General features: G+C 52.3%; 2 protein-coding genes across 2 annotated transcripts in view; one reads left to right on the top strand and one right to left on the bottom strand.

The window, feature by feature from the left end:
• Window positions 1-241, bottom strand: part of EXOC6B (exocyst complex component 6B) — a 568,031-nt gene extending 567,790 nt beyond the window's left edge. Inside the window, exon 1 of the mRNA XM_064494396.1 lies at window positions 178-241. The gene's annotated coding sequence lies outside the window, so the exon portion shown is untranslated. The remainder of the gene's footprint in view (window positions 1-177) is intronic.
• A 41-nt stretch (window positions 242-282) lies between these two features.
• SPR (sepiapterin reductase) lies at window positions 283-7,265 on the top strand. Its single transcript, XM_010994664.3, has 3 exons — window positions 283-672; window positions 1,309-1,599; window positions 6,485-7,265. The coding sequence occupies exons 1-3, from the start codon at window positions 351-353 to the stop codon at window positions 6,673-6,675; spliced, it is 804 nt and encodes a 267-aa protein (XP_010992966.1). The 5' UTR covers window positions 283-350; the 3' UTR covers window positions 6,676-7,265.
• The last annotated feature ends 6,273 nt before the right edge of the window (window positions 7,266-13,538 follow it).

Genomic DNA, 13,538 nt, shown 5'->3' with positions numbered 1-13,538 from the left:
CAAGCAAGTTGGGCCCGGACTTGGGAAGAGAATGCTTCCCAGCGGGTGACTGAAACGCGTGGGGTGCAGGGCGAAGGGTGAAGCTACGCTCCGCAAACGGTTAGGGCTTCCTGTGGAGGCCGCGCCTCCTGCCCTTCCAGTTTAGCCCCCCGGAGCTCACTTCGACTTCCCAGTTACCTCCATTTCCACTACCACGGAAACCGGCGCCGGCTGCTCTCCGCCCGCAGCTTCAGGTTCCCGCCCACGCCGGGCGGGGCCCCGCCCACTCCCCGACGCCGCCCCGCCCACCGCGGCCGCCCGGTCCCCTGCCGGGTCTCAGGTTCCGGCCTCAGCTCGCGGAGATCGGAGGCATGGAGGCGGGCGCCGGCAAGGTGGGCAGCCTGGGGCGCGCCGTATGCGTGCTGACCGGGGCCTCCCGCGGCTTCGGCCGGACGCTGGCCCAGCTCCTGGTCCCGCTGCTGTCGCCTGGCTCCGTGCTGGTCCTAAGCGCCCGCAACGACGAGGCGCTGCGGCAGCTGGAGGCCGAGCTGGGCTCCGGGCGGCCGGGCCTGCGCCTGGTGTGGGTGCCCGCCGACCTGGGCGCCGAGGCAGACTTACAGCGGCTGCTCGCCGCCGTGCGCGAGCTCCCCAGGCCCGAGGGCCTACAGCGAATGATGCTCATCAACAACGCGGGTAAGACCCCCGCGGGCGGGGCCGGACTCCACCTGTGCGAGCGCTTCGGGGGTACAGCTTAGTGTCCCTTTCTGTTCTCACTTCCCCCACCACTTGGAACTTTAAAGGTGTCTCCTAGGAGTCAGAAAAGACTCCCGAAAGACCTAGTTTATGCGATGTGCGAGGAAGACCCGATGCTGTCACGGAAGCTCATCTTGCCCCCACCTGCCCTTTTTGCCCCCCACCTCCCCTTTTTTCCGCCACCTCCCCCCCATTCTCCCCTTCCGGATTCAACGCCAAGTTTTTCAGAACGCCTGTAGAACTTTCCTAATCATCTTGCTCGGCGCCCTCTGGCGGAGGCGTGAGTTAGGATAGGGGGGTTCCCAATAGAAGTAAATTCCCCCATTTCTCCAATTGGCCCCCAGAGTTCCGCTCCCCTCCACCACCACCACCACCCCCGCCCCTCCCCCGTACCCCGCCTCCTGTCCCGGAGCAAAGCTAGTCTGCAGCTTCAGGTGTGGGTTCCCCCAGGTATATCCATCTGCAGAGCTAAGAAGATGGAGGCGTCTTCCGAAGCACTAGGGAAACTCCTCTAGGTCTGGATGGGAAGGGGATTTCTGGAATAAATTGAGTGATTCCTAAGGTCTGGTTTTTCAGCCACTCTTGGGGATGTGTCCAAAGGCTTCGTGGACCTGGCTGACTCAGCTGAAGTGAACAACTACTGGGCTCTGAACCTGACCTCCATGCTCTGCCTGACTTCCAGCATCCTGAAGGCCTTCCCGAAGAGTCCTGGCCTCAGCAGGACTGTGGTTAACATCTCATCCCTCTGTGCGCTGCAGCCCTTCAAGGGCTGGGCACTGTACTGTGCAGGGAAGGCTGCTCGTGACATGCTGTTCCAGGTCCTGGCCGCAGAGGATCCGAGTGTGAGGGTGCTGAGCTATGCCCCAGGTAGGTGAAGCATTACTGCTGTCCCTGTGCCCGGAATTGGCCGGTTACCTTCTGGGGACTGAGCAAGGAGCCTCCTCTGTCCCCCTCAGGAAAGGTCCATAGAATATATTGTCCCTGAATCATGACCCATCACTCCTTAAGGGAAACACAGGCTCCAAGGAAGTTTAGTGTTGGCAGGGGCAGGCAGCTTTAGTTAGAGGGTACCGATTGAGCTGCCTGGACTTGAGGGTGGGGCCAAAAAGTCTGAAAGATTAGACTTTGAGAGATGATTAGGATTTAAATAACAGGCCTGTACCTCATTTCTTCATGTAAAATAGGGAAGATGCTACCTGTCTTGACAGAGCAGTTTGGAGGACTGAATGATGTCATGCATGTGAAAGTGATTCCTAACTGTGAAGTGCTATCTGATTGTTAGCATTTCTAATTGTTAGATAGGACTTACCACACTGTATTATGTTCATATGTATACTTCTTTACATCTCTTTCTGCGCAGGGACTGTCCATTGTCCCCAGCACCTAGCAAAGCATCCCACTGAGCCAGTCTGCAGTAAATGTGAGCTGAATGATGAGCAGACCGACATTGTTGAATACTGACCATCCCAGACTGAACAGTGCTGGAATTCTGGGGGATGCTGGGATAAATAAGATAGGGTCCCATCCTCAGGAAAGTTAAAGGGTAGAGGGTCTTGTGACCCTTGATCTGGCTTCTCATCACCTTACCATAATGCCACTGTACCCCATTCTTAAAAGTGAGGCTTCTATTCTAGGCTTGAGGTTGCTGAAATTAGAAGGTGGTGACATAGCTGTTATATAATGTCTGAGCAACGTAGAGATCCAGTAGCTTATTCCCCTTGGAACCCTAGGAGCAAAGAGGTGGATTGACCTGACCAAAGTCCAGATGGGGCAGAGCCAGGATCAAACCTTGCGTCCAAGTTCATAATCAGTGCCGTGTCTACTTCTTCATGTTCTTTAGTACCCAATCCTCCCTCCCTCCCTCACGTATACAGTTACTCTTACAGCCAACATTCAACCCAGCACTCAGTCTGAGCTCAGCCTAGGATTTACTCAGTCAACAGTGAGCAAATGGAAACCACAGTCAGGAGCAGAGCAGACTCCGGAATTCCATGCGACTGGGTTACGTCTCAGGGGGCTGCCATGGGCATTATGAGGAAGTTGAACTTTTTGTGAGGCTCCCAGGGCCTGAATGAAGACTGAGACCAATTAGGTTTTTGTTTCAGTCTCTGGAAGAATGTTCTAACAAGTGTCCAAAGATGGAGTGGGTTGTTTGGAAAGGTAGCAAGTCCCTACTTACCAGGGATGCATGAGTGATTGAAAGATGTTTGAGGATCAGAGGGGTGATTCTCCTTCCAAGCCTGAGTTTCCTTGATTTTCTGCCCATGAGATCCATTAACTCCAAATTCTTGGGTGCTGTGGCTCCTATATAAAGAATAGAAAGTGTCTATAAGGGTTCAAGAAAGAAGCAATTCCTGTCTGGTGGGGTGACCAGATGGCTTAATTGGAGGTGGCTGAACTGGACATTGACCTTGAGGACTGCTTCCATATCAGCAGGTGTAAGGCATCCTGCGTGCAAAGGTGGGAAAACTCTCCAGACTCATTTTATGAGGCCAACATTGCCCTCATACCAAAACCAGACACGGACACTACAAGAAAAGAAAATTACAGGCCAATATACTCGATGAATATAGATGCAGAAATCCTCAAAATTATTAGCAAACCAAATTCAACAATACATTAAGAGGATCATATACCATGATCAGGTGGGATTTATTCTAGGGGTGCAAAGATGGTTCAACATCTGCAAGTCAGTCAGTGCAATACACCACATTAACAAAATGAAGGGTAAAATTTATATGATCATCTTAATAAGTGCAGAAGAAGCATTTGACAAAATTCAACACCCACTTAACGATTTAAAAGACTCAGCAAAGTGGGGATAGAGGGAATGTACCTAAATATAAGCAAGGCCATATATGACAAGCTCACAGCTAATGTACTTAATGATGAAAAGATAAAACCTTTTCATCTAAGATCAGGAACAAGACAAGGAAGCTATTTTTTTTTTTAACATTTTTATTGATTTATAATAATTTTACAATGTTGTGTCAAATTCTAGTGTAGAGCACGATTTTTCAGTTATACATGAACATACATATATTCATTGTCACATTTTTTTCTCTATGAGCTACCATAAGATCTTGTATATATTTCCCTGTGCTATACAGTATAATCTTGTTTATCTATTCTACATTTTGAAATCCCAGTCTGTCCCTTCCCACCCCCCGCCCCCCAAGGAAGCTATTCTTACTACTTTTATTCAACATAATATTGGAAGTCCTAGCCAGAGCAATTAGGCAAGAAAAATCAAAGGCATCCAAATTGGAAAGGAAGAGGTAAAACTATCTCTATTTGCACATGACATATTACACATAAGAAACCCTAAAAACTTTACCAAAAAACTATTAGAACTAACAAATTCAGTAAAGTTGCAGGATACAAAATCAATTGCATTTCTATACATTAGTAATGAACTATCAGAAAGAGAAACTTAAGACAGCAGTCCCATTTACAGTTGCCTCAAGAAGAATAAAATGCCTAGGAATAAATTTAACGAGGTAAAAGACTTGTACACTGAAAACTATAAGGCATTATAGTTGAAGGTACAAAATAAATGGAAAGATGCCGTGCTCATGGATTGGAAGGATTAATATTGTTAAAATGTCCATACTACCCAAAGCAGCCTACAGATTTAATGCAATCCCTATCAAAATTCCAATGGCATTTTTCACAGAAATAAAGCAAATAATTCTAAAATACATATAGAATCACAAAAGACCCTGAATAGCCAAAGCAATCTTGAGAAAGAGGAACAAAACTCTCCAGCATCATACTCTCTGATTCAAAACCCTATTACAAAGCTACAGTGATCAAAATAATATGATGTTGTCATTAAAAAAAGACATAATTTACTAGTGAAACCATCTAGTCTTGGTGTCTTGGAGAAGGTATTTTGGGGTTGAAATATTAGCTTCATAAACTTGGATGTACAAATCTCTCCCCAGATTTAGGAAGTTCTCAGACATTATTTCTTTAAATAAGCTTCCTGTTCCTTTTTTTTTTTTTCTGGGACTCCAATAATACATAGATTGTTTCTTTTAAATGTAACCCTTAATTCGTGTAGGCTTTTTTCACTTCTTTTTTCTTTTGCTTCTCTGACTAGATGATTTCAAATGACCTTTCTTCTAGTACACAGATTTTTTTCTGCTTGGCCAAGTCTTCTGTTAAATTCTCTAATTCTTCAGTTCAGTCATTGTATTCTTCTAGGATTACAGTTTGGGTTTTTTTTTTTTTTTCTCCAGATGGTTTCTATTTCTTTGTTGGACTTCTCATTTTGTTCACACATTGTTTTCCTAATTTCATTTAGGTGCCTATCTGTGTTTGCTTATAGTTCACTGAATTTCTTTAAGAGGATTATTCTGAATTCTTTGTCACACAGTTCGTAGATCTCACCTTTATGGTCAGTCATCAGGGTTGTATTAGATTCCTTCAGTGGTGTCATGTTTCTTTGATTATTTATGATCCTTATGGCCTTGTGTTGGTGTCTGTGCCTTTGAGGAAGTAGGCACCTCTTCTAGTCTTTATAGACTGAGTTCAGCAGGAAAAGCTCTGCACCAGTCAAGCCATCCAGTGATTCTGGGTGGGCCATCTGGTGATGTCCATAGCAGGCTTGCTACTAGAGTCCTTAGGCACCTATTGCTGGGGTGGGTCCAAATTCATGTGTCTGTGGTAGTCAGCCTGGCACTAGGCCTAGCTGGGAGCCTGGTTTGTGGGTACATTCACAGACCCTGATCAGAAGCCTGGGCCCACAGGAGCCATCTAGGGGCACAGGAGTTGGCTAGTGCTGGGATGTGCCAGAAGCCTGGGTTCCCAGGAGCTGCCCAGGCCCAGGAGCCAGCTGGTGCTGGAATAGATCAGGGGCCTGGCTTCACAGGTGCCCCCTGGGAGCTGCCTAGGGCTGTGGGACCACTGGAGCTGGCGGGTGCTGGGGTGAGCTGGGGGCCTGGTTCATGACAGCCCACAGGGAGCCATCTGGGGCCACAGGAGTTGGCCGGGTGCTGGGACAAGCTGACTCTGGAGCCCCCAGGGAAGATGGGTGCTCACTTCACTCTCTTCCCACAGGGAGCATGTCCGTCCCCACACTGGGCTGCCGGGGCTTGGGCAAGGGGTGGTAGGGTATGTGAATTTGTCTTTCCTACCTTCCTCGGTGGGTCTTTTCTTATTTCTGTGCTTCAACTCAGGTGGCGTAATTCCTCACCTGGAATCCTTGGCTCTTTTGAAAATAATTCCATATGCATTTAGTTGTCCAAATTGATGTTTTTATGGGGGCACAGCTAGAAATTGTCGTTTTGCCGACCCCAGTGATGTTTTAGCAAGATGACTGTAGCAGAGGTCTACAGGAGGAGTTGAAGCAGGGAGGGAACCAGTGTTGCATAAGGGGCCTGGTTGGCAGTTTGGCAGAAGCCAAGGGTCCTACCTGGTGACTGACTGATTGGCTGTGGGGGCAGAGGGGGTGGGGAGAGGAAGGTTTGAGTCTGGGAGAGGGGTACTTCGTGGGAAAGTCAGGGGAGGTGCTGGTTGGGCAGGAAGTGCAGACTCGGTGGTCTCGAGGGACCATGTTCAGAGGACATTGGAATTTGAGTCTGGAGCTCAGCAGTGACAGTGTGGAGCTTTTGATGATCCTGATGACAGGTGTCAGCCAAGATGAGGTGTCACCTTCTGGCCAGATGTGACTCCACCCCACCCCCCACACACAGCAGGGGCCCCTGCCTCAGCCGTGTTCCCTTGTCTTCTGCTCCTCATCCTCTAGGTCCCCTGGACACAGACATGCAGCAGCTAGCCCGGGAGACCTCCGTGGACCCAGACCTGCGAGAAAAGCTGCAGGAGTTGAAGACAAAGGGGAAGCTTGTGGATTGCAGGGTGTCAGCCCAGAAACTGCTGAGCTTGCTGCAGAAGGACAAGTTCAAGTCTGGAGCCCATGTTGACTTCTACGACGAATAAGCCCATGTCCTTGGCTTCCTGGGGGGCTTTCTTTCCCTCTTTCAGGCACACCCAGGAGCCCTGCACCTCCCCACATCCTGCCACAGTGCCACTGCCAACCCTGCCCTCAGATCCAGCCAGCTGTGAGGGCCCCGGTGGCTGAAGTTTCTAATCTCAGGAGTCTGGTTTGACCACCCTGAGTTAGGAGTAGGCTTGGGAGAGACATGTTGTGGGTTTTGGTGTTTTCCCACCCCAGGAGTAGAATTTTAGGGATGAGAAAAGCAGAAGAAGCTAAAACACTGAAGAGAGGAGGTTGGGTCTCCTGCCCATGGCCAGTCCATGCGGAGGAGGGGGCTGAGCTAGTGTCAAATAGCAGGGCCCATGAGGATTCACAGATGGCCGGGAGGGGAGGGAGGACAGTGCAAGTCCCGGCCCACAGGGATGCCCCTTGCTCAGGGTGGCAGGACCTTCTGTTAAATTTCATGTCCTCAATCGGATGCTTCTTCCCTCCAGAACCTACCATCCATCCCCAACATGGGGGAGTGGGTCCTGAGAATTTATGTACACGTTCAAGACAGATACAAATAAAATGTGGATTGGCCTTTTTTTCACCTGCTTTCTCCTCTGATATAGGTCCTATGACTAACTCCCTCTTCTGGGCCCAGAAATGTACCTGAGGCAATTAACTCAGACTTGGGGTGCCCCCTTATTTCCTGAGGAGTTGTCCTGGGGCTGTTTCTCTTCTCACTGAGCCCCACCCAGTAGCAAGCCCCGGTTCAAACAAACTTGGCCTGGATGAACATGCCCGGACACCTGTTCCTCCTTCATGCATTTGCCTATCCTTACCCTAGCCTTTATTCCCCTTTCCACACCCTTGACCTGTTCAGAGTATCCAGCCTCACTGCCCGACTCACAGCCAGCCATCCCGGCCCTTGGGGAGGGGTCCTTTTCCCAGATCGCTTGGATTCCCAATTCTGCCTTTTACCCACGTGGCAGTGCTCTGAATGAGCATGGATCCCAGCTCTTAAGGGGGCCGGTCATGGTCACTCCTGGTAGCGCCCATCCAGCCCATGGTCCTGGTCCTCAGTGGGGTGGACCTGGGATGAACATGACTTTGAGGGAGGTGGAGGAGCTTCTAAGAGGAAGAAGTCCTGAGAAACCAGGGGTGTGACCAAACCCATCCTTCTGCAGCTCAGCAGATGTGTGCTCTGCAGTGGTGGTCTACAGCCAGCCAGCCAGCCCAGTGACCCTGTTCCTTATTGGGGAGGAGAGGCCACGGTCCCTGCCAGCCATCTTCAGGACTCGGACGGAACTCTCTTTGCTCCTCGTGCACAGCAGAGGGTGCACCGAGGCCGCGCCTCCTGGAGAGCCAGCGGCAGCTCCTGTCGCCTGAGGCAGGCTGGGGTCAGAGCTGGAGGGAGTGAGCAACTCAAGCTCTTTTCTTTGCACAGCAGAGCCTTTGCCCTCAACAGATTGGAAATCTCTGTGCTCAGATCCCTGCTCTGCCACTTGCTGGTAACCCAGGGCAAGTTGCTTCCCTCTTCTGCTTCAGCTTCCTTATCTGAAAAAAGTGGATTATAATAGTGTCTCCCTCAAAGGGGCATTGTGAGTACTAAATGACCTAATGTTTATGAATGTTCAGCACAGTGCTAGCATTGAAGTTAGTGCCTGAAGATGCTAATAATATTTGCCTTTAAATGTTTTTCATGGGTATTCTTTTTTTGAGATGAGTTTTATTTTTTATTCATTTATTTGGGGAAGGTGGAGTAATTAGTTTTTATTTTTAAAAAATGTTTGTTATAGAGGTACTGGGGATTGAACCCAGGACCTCGTGCATGCTAAGCATACCCTCCCCCTCCATTATTTGCTTTTCAATATCAAAATCAGATCATCCTAGAGCCCCATTTGCAGCCTCATCTCCATATGGCCCAGATCTCCTCCCCCTGCTGACCTGTGGCAAGAACTCTCACTGCACTGCCTCTGCTCTGGGTCCCAGCTGGGCTGGGTTTCAGTCTGGACAGCTTGTCTTAGACCCTGGACCCTCGGGAAAATGCGTGAGCCTTGGAGTCAGGACCCTCAATCCCGCTTCTTTCTGTGATGGAGAAGCTGTGGGGTCTCCAGCAGGGCCCCCCTCCCTCTCTGGGCTTCAGTTTCCTTGGAACAGATGAGCTCCAAGTTTCTTCCCTGCAAACCTTTCTCTAAGGTGCTTCAAATGTGGTCAGGCTGCATCCAAGGGCATCAGATTTGCCTGTGCAGGTGGGCCTGGGCCAGCCTGGACTGCCCCATCTGTCTGGTGTGAGTGGGATAGATTCCCCACCAGGCTCCTTGCTCCTGTGGGAATATAAGGGCTGTCCACACAGCACGAGCCAAGTCGATGCCCCATGGGGTTTTCTCCCTCCCCACGGGGCTGGTTGGCCAGGACTGAGCGAGGAGTACCGCATGTCCCCACAAGGTGGCGAGGCCCTCCCACACCTGACACTTGTCCTCGCTGAGCTCGGGGATTTAAGAGCCTTGGAAAGGACTGTAGACCTGTCTCTTTTCCCTGTATTCTATGATTCTGGACTTTCAGGGGACCCTAGAGGGCTGGGGAGGCAGAAAGAGCCAGAATCAGTCTTCCCAGCCGCCCCTCGGCCTCCTTAGTGGTCCATGGACTCTGGCCACAGGGATTTCCCAAGCTTTGCTTCTTGGCCTGCACTCAGCTTCCCCAGCTCCCCCACCGCCAGGGCGGGCTCCAGGGGCTAACCACGTGTGTTCTCAGAGTGCACGGCCTGGCCTCGGCCACCACATACATGAGCACACGCTAGCACACACACCATACATGCCTGCACGTGCCCAGAGCTCAGCTGCTGGCCTCGGATTAGCCAAAAGACAAACAAGGTTTCTCTTTGTCTGCGGTGCAAACAAGCTGGGTAGTTTTTCAGTGGTGTGTTTAATACCCCTGAGCTGGAAGCCAGCAGCTGGCCCGTGAGGACCAGTGGAGTGGGGGGAATATTCCAGGCCCACCCCAGGGAGCTCCAGCACCGCGGTCCGTGAGCGTGACCAGCTGGGACCCGGCTGATCAGAAGCTCCCTCCCCACCCCCAGTTCCTGTCCTTCGTCCCGTGAATACAATGCAGGCTGGTGCCAGAACCGACTGTTAGCTGAAGCTGCTCCTACCTTTCTACTCAGGACCGCTCCTCAGGGATGTGGTCTCCCAGCATCTCCCCATGCCTCACCTCGGAGAGCTGGGCTCCGGGGTACCTCCCTCCCTCACAGAACGTGGCCCTTCACCACAGATCTCAGCCCGAGCGCTAACGTGTGTGCGGTGATTCCCACTCCATAGTGCCCAGCCGCGCTCTCTCACCTCTGGGGTCCCGTGTGGTGACAGCGAGGTGGGTGAAGAGCACTTCCGGTCGCCGAGGTGGGGCCCCCACAGCATCTCGCGGTGACCCGGGCAGAGGGGAGTGGACCTGAAGCCAGCAGGCAGCCTGCAGGGCAGTGAGCAGAGGAGTCACTCTGAGCCTCTGGGGCCAGCTAGGGGAGGGCTCAGGGGTGGCTGGAGAGAGGAAGGAGTGCCCCCATCCTGAGTGCTGGGAGGCAGGCTGAACGCTGGACGTTCCCTCAGACTTGCGCAGTACAGCCCACCTCCCGTTTCCCACCCAGGATCACTTTACTTCCCGCAAGACTCCCCTGCCACCTGCTTTGTCTCCCATTTCACCCATCCCCTCAGCCCTGACTGCCCTTAGTGCAACGGGGGAGAGCCCTGGCCCTTGATTTTCAGGAAGGGCTGGGGAAAAGGAGGAAGGGAGAAGGAAGTTCTTTTCTTCCTTTGGGGGAATCCACCTCTCAGGCCCACTCCCTGCTGACACCCCCCACCCCCACCCCGCTCAAGGCGATTCCTCAGCTGACTGACCTGCAAGCTCACAGGCCCCCATCCCAACCCCAGGGCAAGGGAAGGGAGGGGTCCCCTCCCACTTTCCAGGCCTGGTGCCTCCTCTTGGGGCCGCAGGAGTCCGTCTGGCCTATACTCTGGTTCAGGTCTTGGTCCAGCTGCTGCAGAGGCCTTTCCTGCCCAGGCCCTGTCCTTCCAAGCCCCAGCTTGACCCCAGGGGTCCAAGATTTCAGGCTCCAGAGGGTGGTGTGTATCCCACAGATCTTACCCAGACCCAATCCACTGAGGCCTCGTTGAGTGTTTGATGAGGAATGAATGAATGGACAAGTGAGGAGGGCAAGCTGTAGTGACCCACTGCCAGGTGTATAGAGAGGCATCTGAAAGGGCTTGGGTGTTGGGGAAGGTATAGCTCAGTGGTAGAGCGCATGCTTAGCATGCATGAGGTCCTAGGTTCAATCCCCAGTACCTCCTTCAGGAATAAATAAATAAACCTAATTACCTCCCACCACCAAAAAAAACCAAAAAAAAAAACAAAGGGCTTGGGTGTGATGACTGGTGCCTGGGAGTCTGGTCCCTGCAGATAAGCCCCAGCCCAGCCCAGGTATCCCTGTGTGGGGGTTCAAACCTGCCTTGGATTCCCCCTTGCAATCCCTAAGGGAAAGCCCACATGTGTGGATTGTGGAAGTGGGTAGGGCTGGCCTGTGTCAGAACCACCTGGGGTGTTTAAGAAAACACACACACACTTTCTCCCGTTGGTCTTCCTTCGCGGACCTACGTATGTCCTCACTTGCACTAGAGCATTACAAAGTGCACTGTGGAAAATAATTCATTTAAAAAGCGAGCTGTGAACCTTGCATGTCCAGGTGGTACTGGCAGAGATCAACAGAGGCAGAGAAGGGGAAGGGGATGGGACAGAGTCAGGCTTAAGGGTCAGGGATAGTCTGATGGCCAAGGCGAGGGTCACTGTGAAACCAGATTCGGGGTCAGCACAGGGCCGTGACTAGGCTTAGCTTGTGCTGGGAGTTGGGAGGGACAAGAGAGAAGTAGAGAACTTTGGGAGGCAGAAGAGGGCTGCACATCAATGCTGAGTGTCAGAGTTAGCTGGCCCAGCAGGAGAAGAGGCCAAGCCTGCAGACAGTGACCAAGGCGAGGAGGTGGGGAGCTGGCCCCTGGACAGCCCCAGATTCCCCCACCCCGTCCCCTGTGCACAGGGCAGGGACAGCTGCATCGTTATCTGGAACAAAATGGGCTTCCTCTGAGTCCAGCCTTGAGGCCTGCCTGTGTGTGACAGGAAAGGGACCAGGGCAAAGTGAGGGTGTGGCAGGGAGGCAAGTCTTCTCTCCTTTCTGGAGCTTTCAAGGCCAAGACGACAAAAATCACACACAGAGTGGGCAGGACAAGAAGAGGAAGATGGGGAAACAGGGAGGGAAATGGGCAGAAAGATGTGAAACATAGTAAGGCAGATTCAGATAGAGGGACAGAGATCAAGAGAAGCACGCACGCTCACACTCTCTCTTTCTCTCACACAAACTCACACACTCACACACACCCGGGCCTGCGCTCACGCAGCCACCCTGAGCCTTGCTGGAAATAATCCCACTCCGATGCGGGGCCTCAGCTGCACAGGCAGTGCCGAGCTGTTACCTAGCACATCTGTCAGCTCCAAATGTAGAAGCTGTCATAGGGTGGTGTGTGTGAGCGTGCGTGTGAGAGCCTGTGTGTGTGCGTGTGTGTGTGCGCGTGTGCACGCCTGTTCCTCCCAGAGCACCCTGAGGCCTTAGCCTGGCAGAGGGAGATCCCCAAGGGCCTGCAGCTCTCCGGAAATTCCACAGGCGGGCAGGCGGGCCCCGCTCCTTCCCGTCCTGCACAGGGAGAGGGCCAGCACCGGGCCTGGCTTCTGTGGCCTGGCTTGGCCTCTTACAGCCACGTGGCCCTGCATAATCGGAGCAGCTGGGCATCCTCACGTGTCAGGTGGGAATAAAGTAGCCAAGCCCCCTGGGTCCCAGAGGGGTGGTGATGACTGCCTGGCTTCATGCATGTTGGTCACTCCTGGGACATCAGGGATTCTTTTCTGCCTGCTTATTACAGCTGGGGATTCCTTCTGTGGCTGACTCCTGACCTCCAGGGATGCACCTGGCGTGCAGGTCCCTCTGGGAGCACTGAGGCCATTGCCCTCCTCGGGCCTGCTCTCCCCCCAGCTGCTTCCCCTGCTGGGCGTGGGGATGAGCTTGGACACTGAGCTGAGAACCTGGGATCCTGAGCAGCGAGAGCTGACACAAAGCCCGTGGATGCTCTGCCCTTTCTTGTGAGGACCCCCGGGTGGAACCCTGTCTCCTTTCTCTCTGGTGACCCTTCCCAGGTTTCCATCCCCCAGCCCCATGTGCCAGGAAGTACTTTTTGGTGTTTGCACTTCCTCCTGCTCTCATCTAAACTTACCATAAAGGGATTTTACAGCCATGAGGAAGAGGCCTCAGAAACTGTTCAGAAAGGAAGGCAGCCTTCTCGCTCTAAGTACAAGAAAACAGGGACCCTGGTCGAATGGACCCAGCCCCTGGGTCAAGCCCACCCAATGTAGAAGCCTCCCCAGAGCCAGGGAACGGACCCTGTCAAGATACTGAGCTCTAAGGGCCTGCCACCCATTCCTCAGGCTGGCAGACCCCCCCCTGACCTGGGGGACTTTTGTAATTGTGTGTGTATTGCGTGTAAGCACTTTGATGTGAAGCTTGCCGGATAACAGTGTGTGCATGAAAATGTGGTTTGGGTGTCTAACTGCCCTTACCTAGAGGAGGGTTCTGTGAATGTGAGTGTAAATATAAACTACTGTAAGGACCCGCATTTACATTTGCATACAGTCAGCGTGTATATTTAAACCACAGGATACAGACGTGATTGCGTGTGATTGTGTGTAACCACATGTTGTGTCCCTGGGTTGTCTCAGTTTATCCCTGGGTGTGCACGTATTTCCATGTGACAGGGTATGGCCTTGCAAGACTGAACTTGTGAAAAGCTGTGCA

This window comes from Camelus dromedarius, chromosome 15 (genome assembly GCF_036321535.1).
Source record: "Camelus dromedarius isolate mCamDro1 chromosome 15, mCamDro1.pat, whole genome shotgun sequence".
In the NCBI taxonomy this organism is placed as follows: domain Eukaryota; kingdom Metazoa; phylum Chordata; class Mammalia; order Artiodactyla; family Camelidae; genus Camelus; species Camelus dromedarius.
The sequence above is the reverse complement of the archived record's forward strand: the minus strand, read 5'-3'. Positions and strand labels throughout refer to the sequence as shown.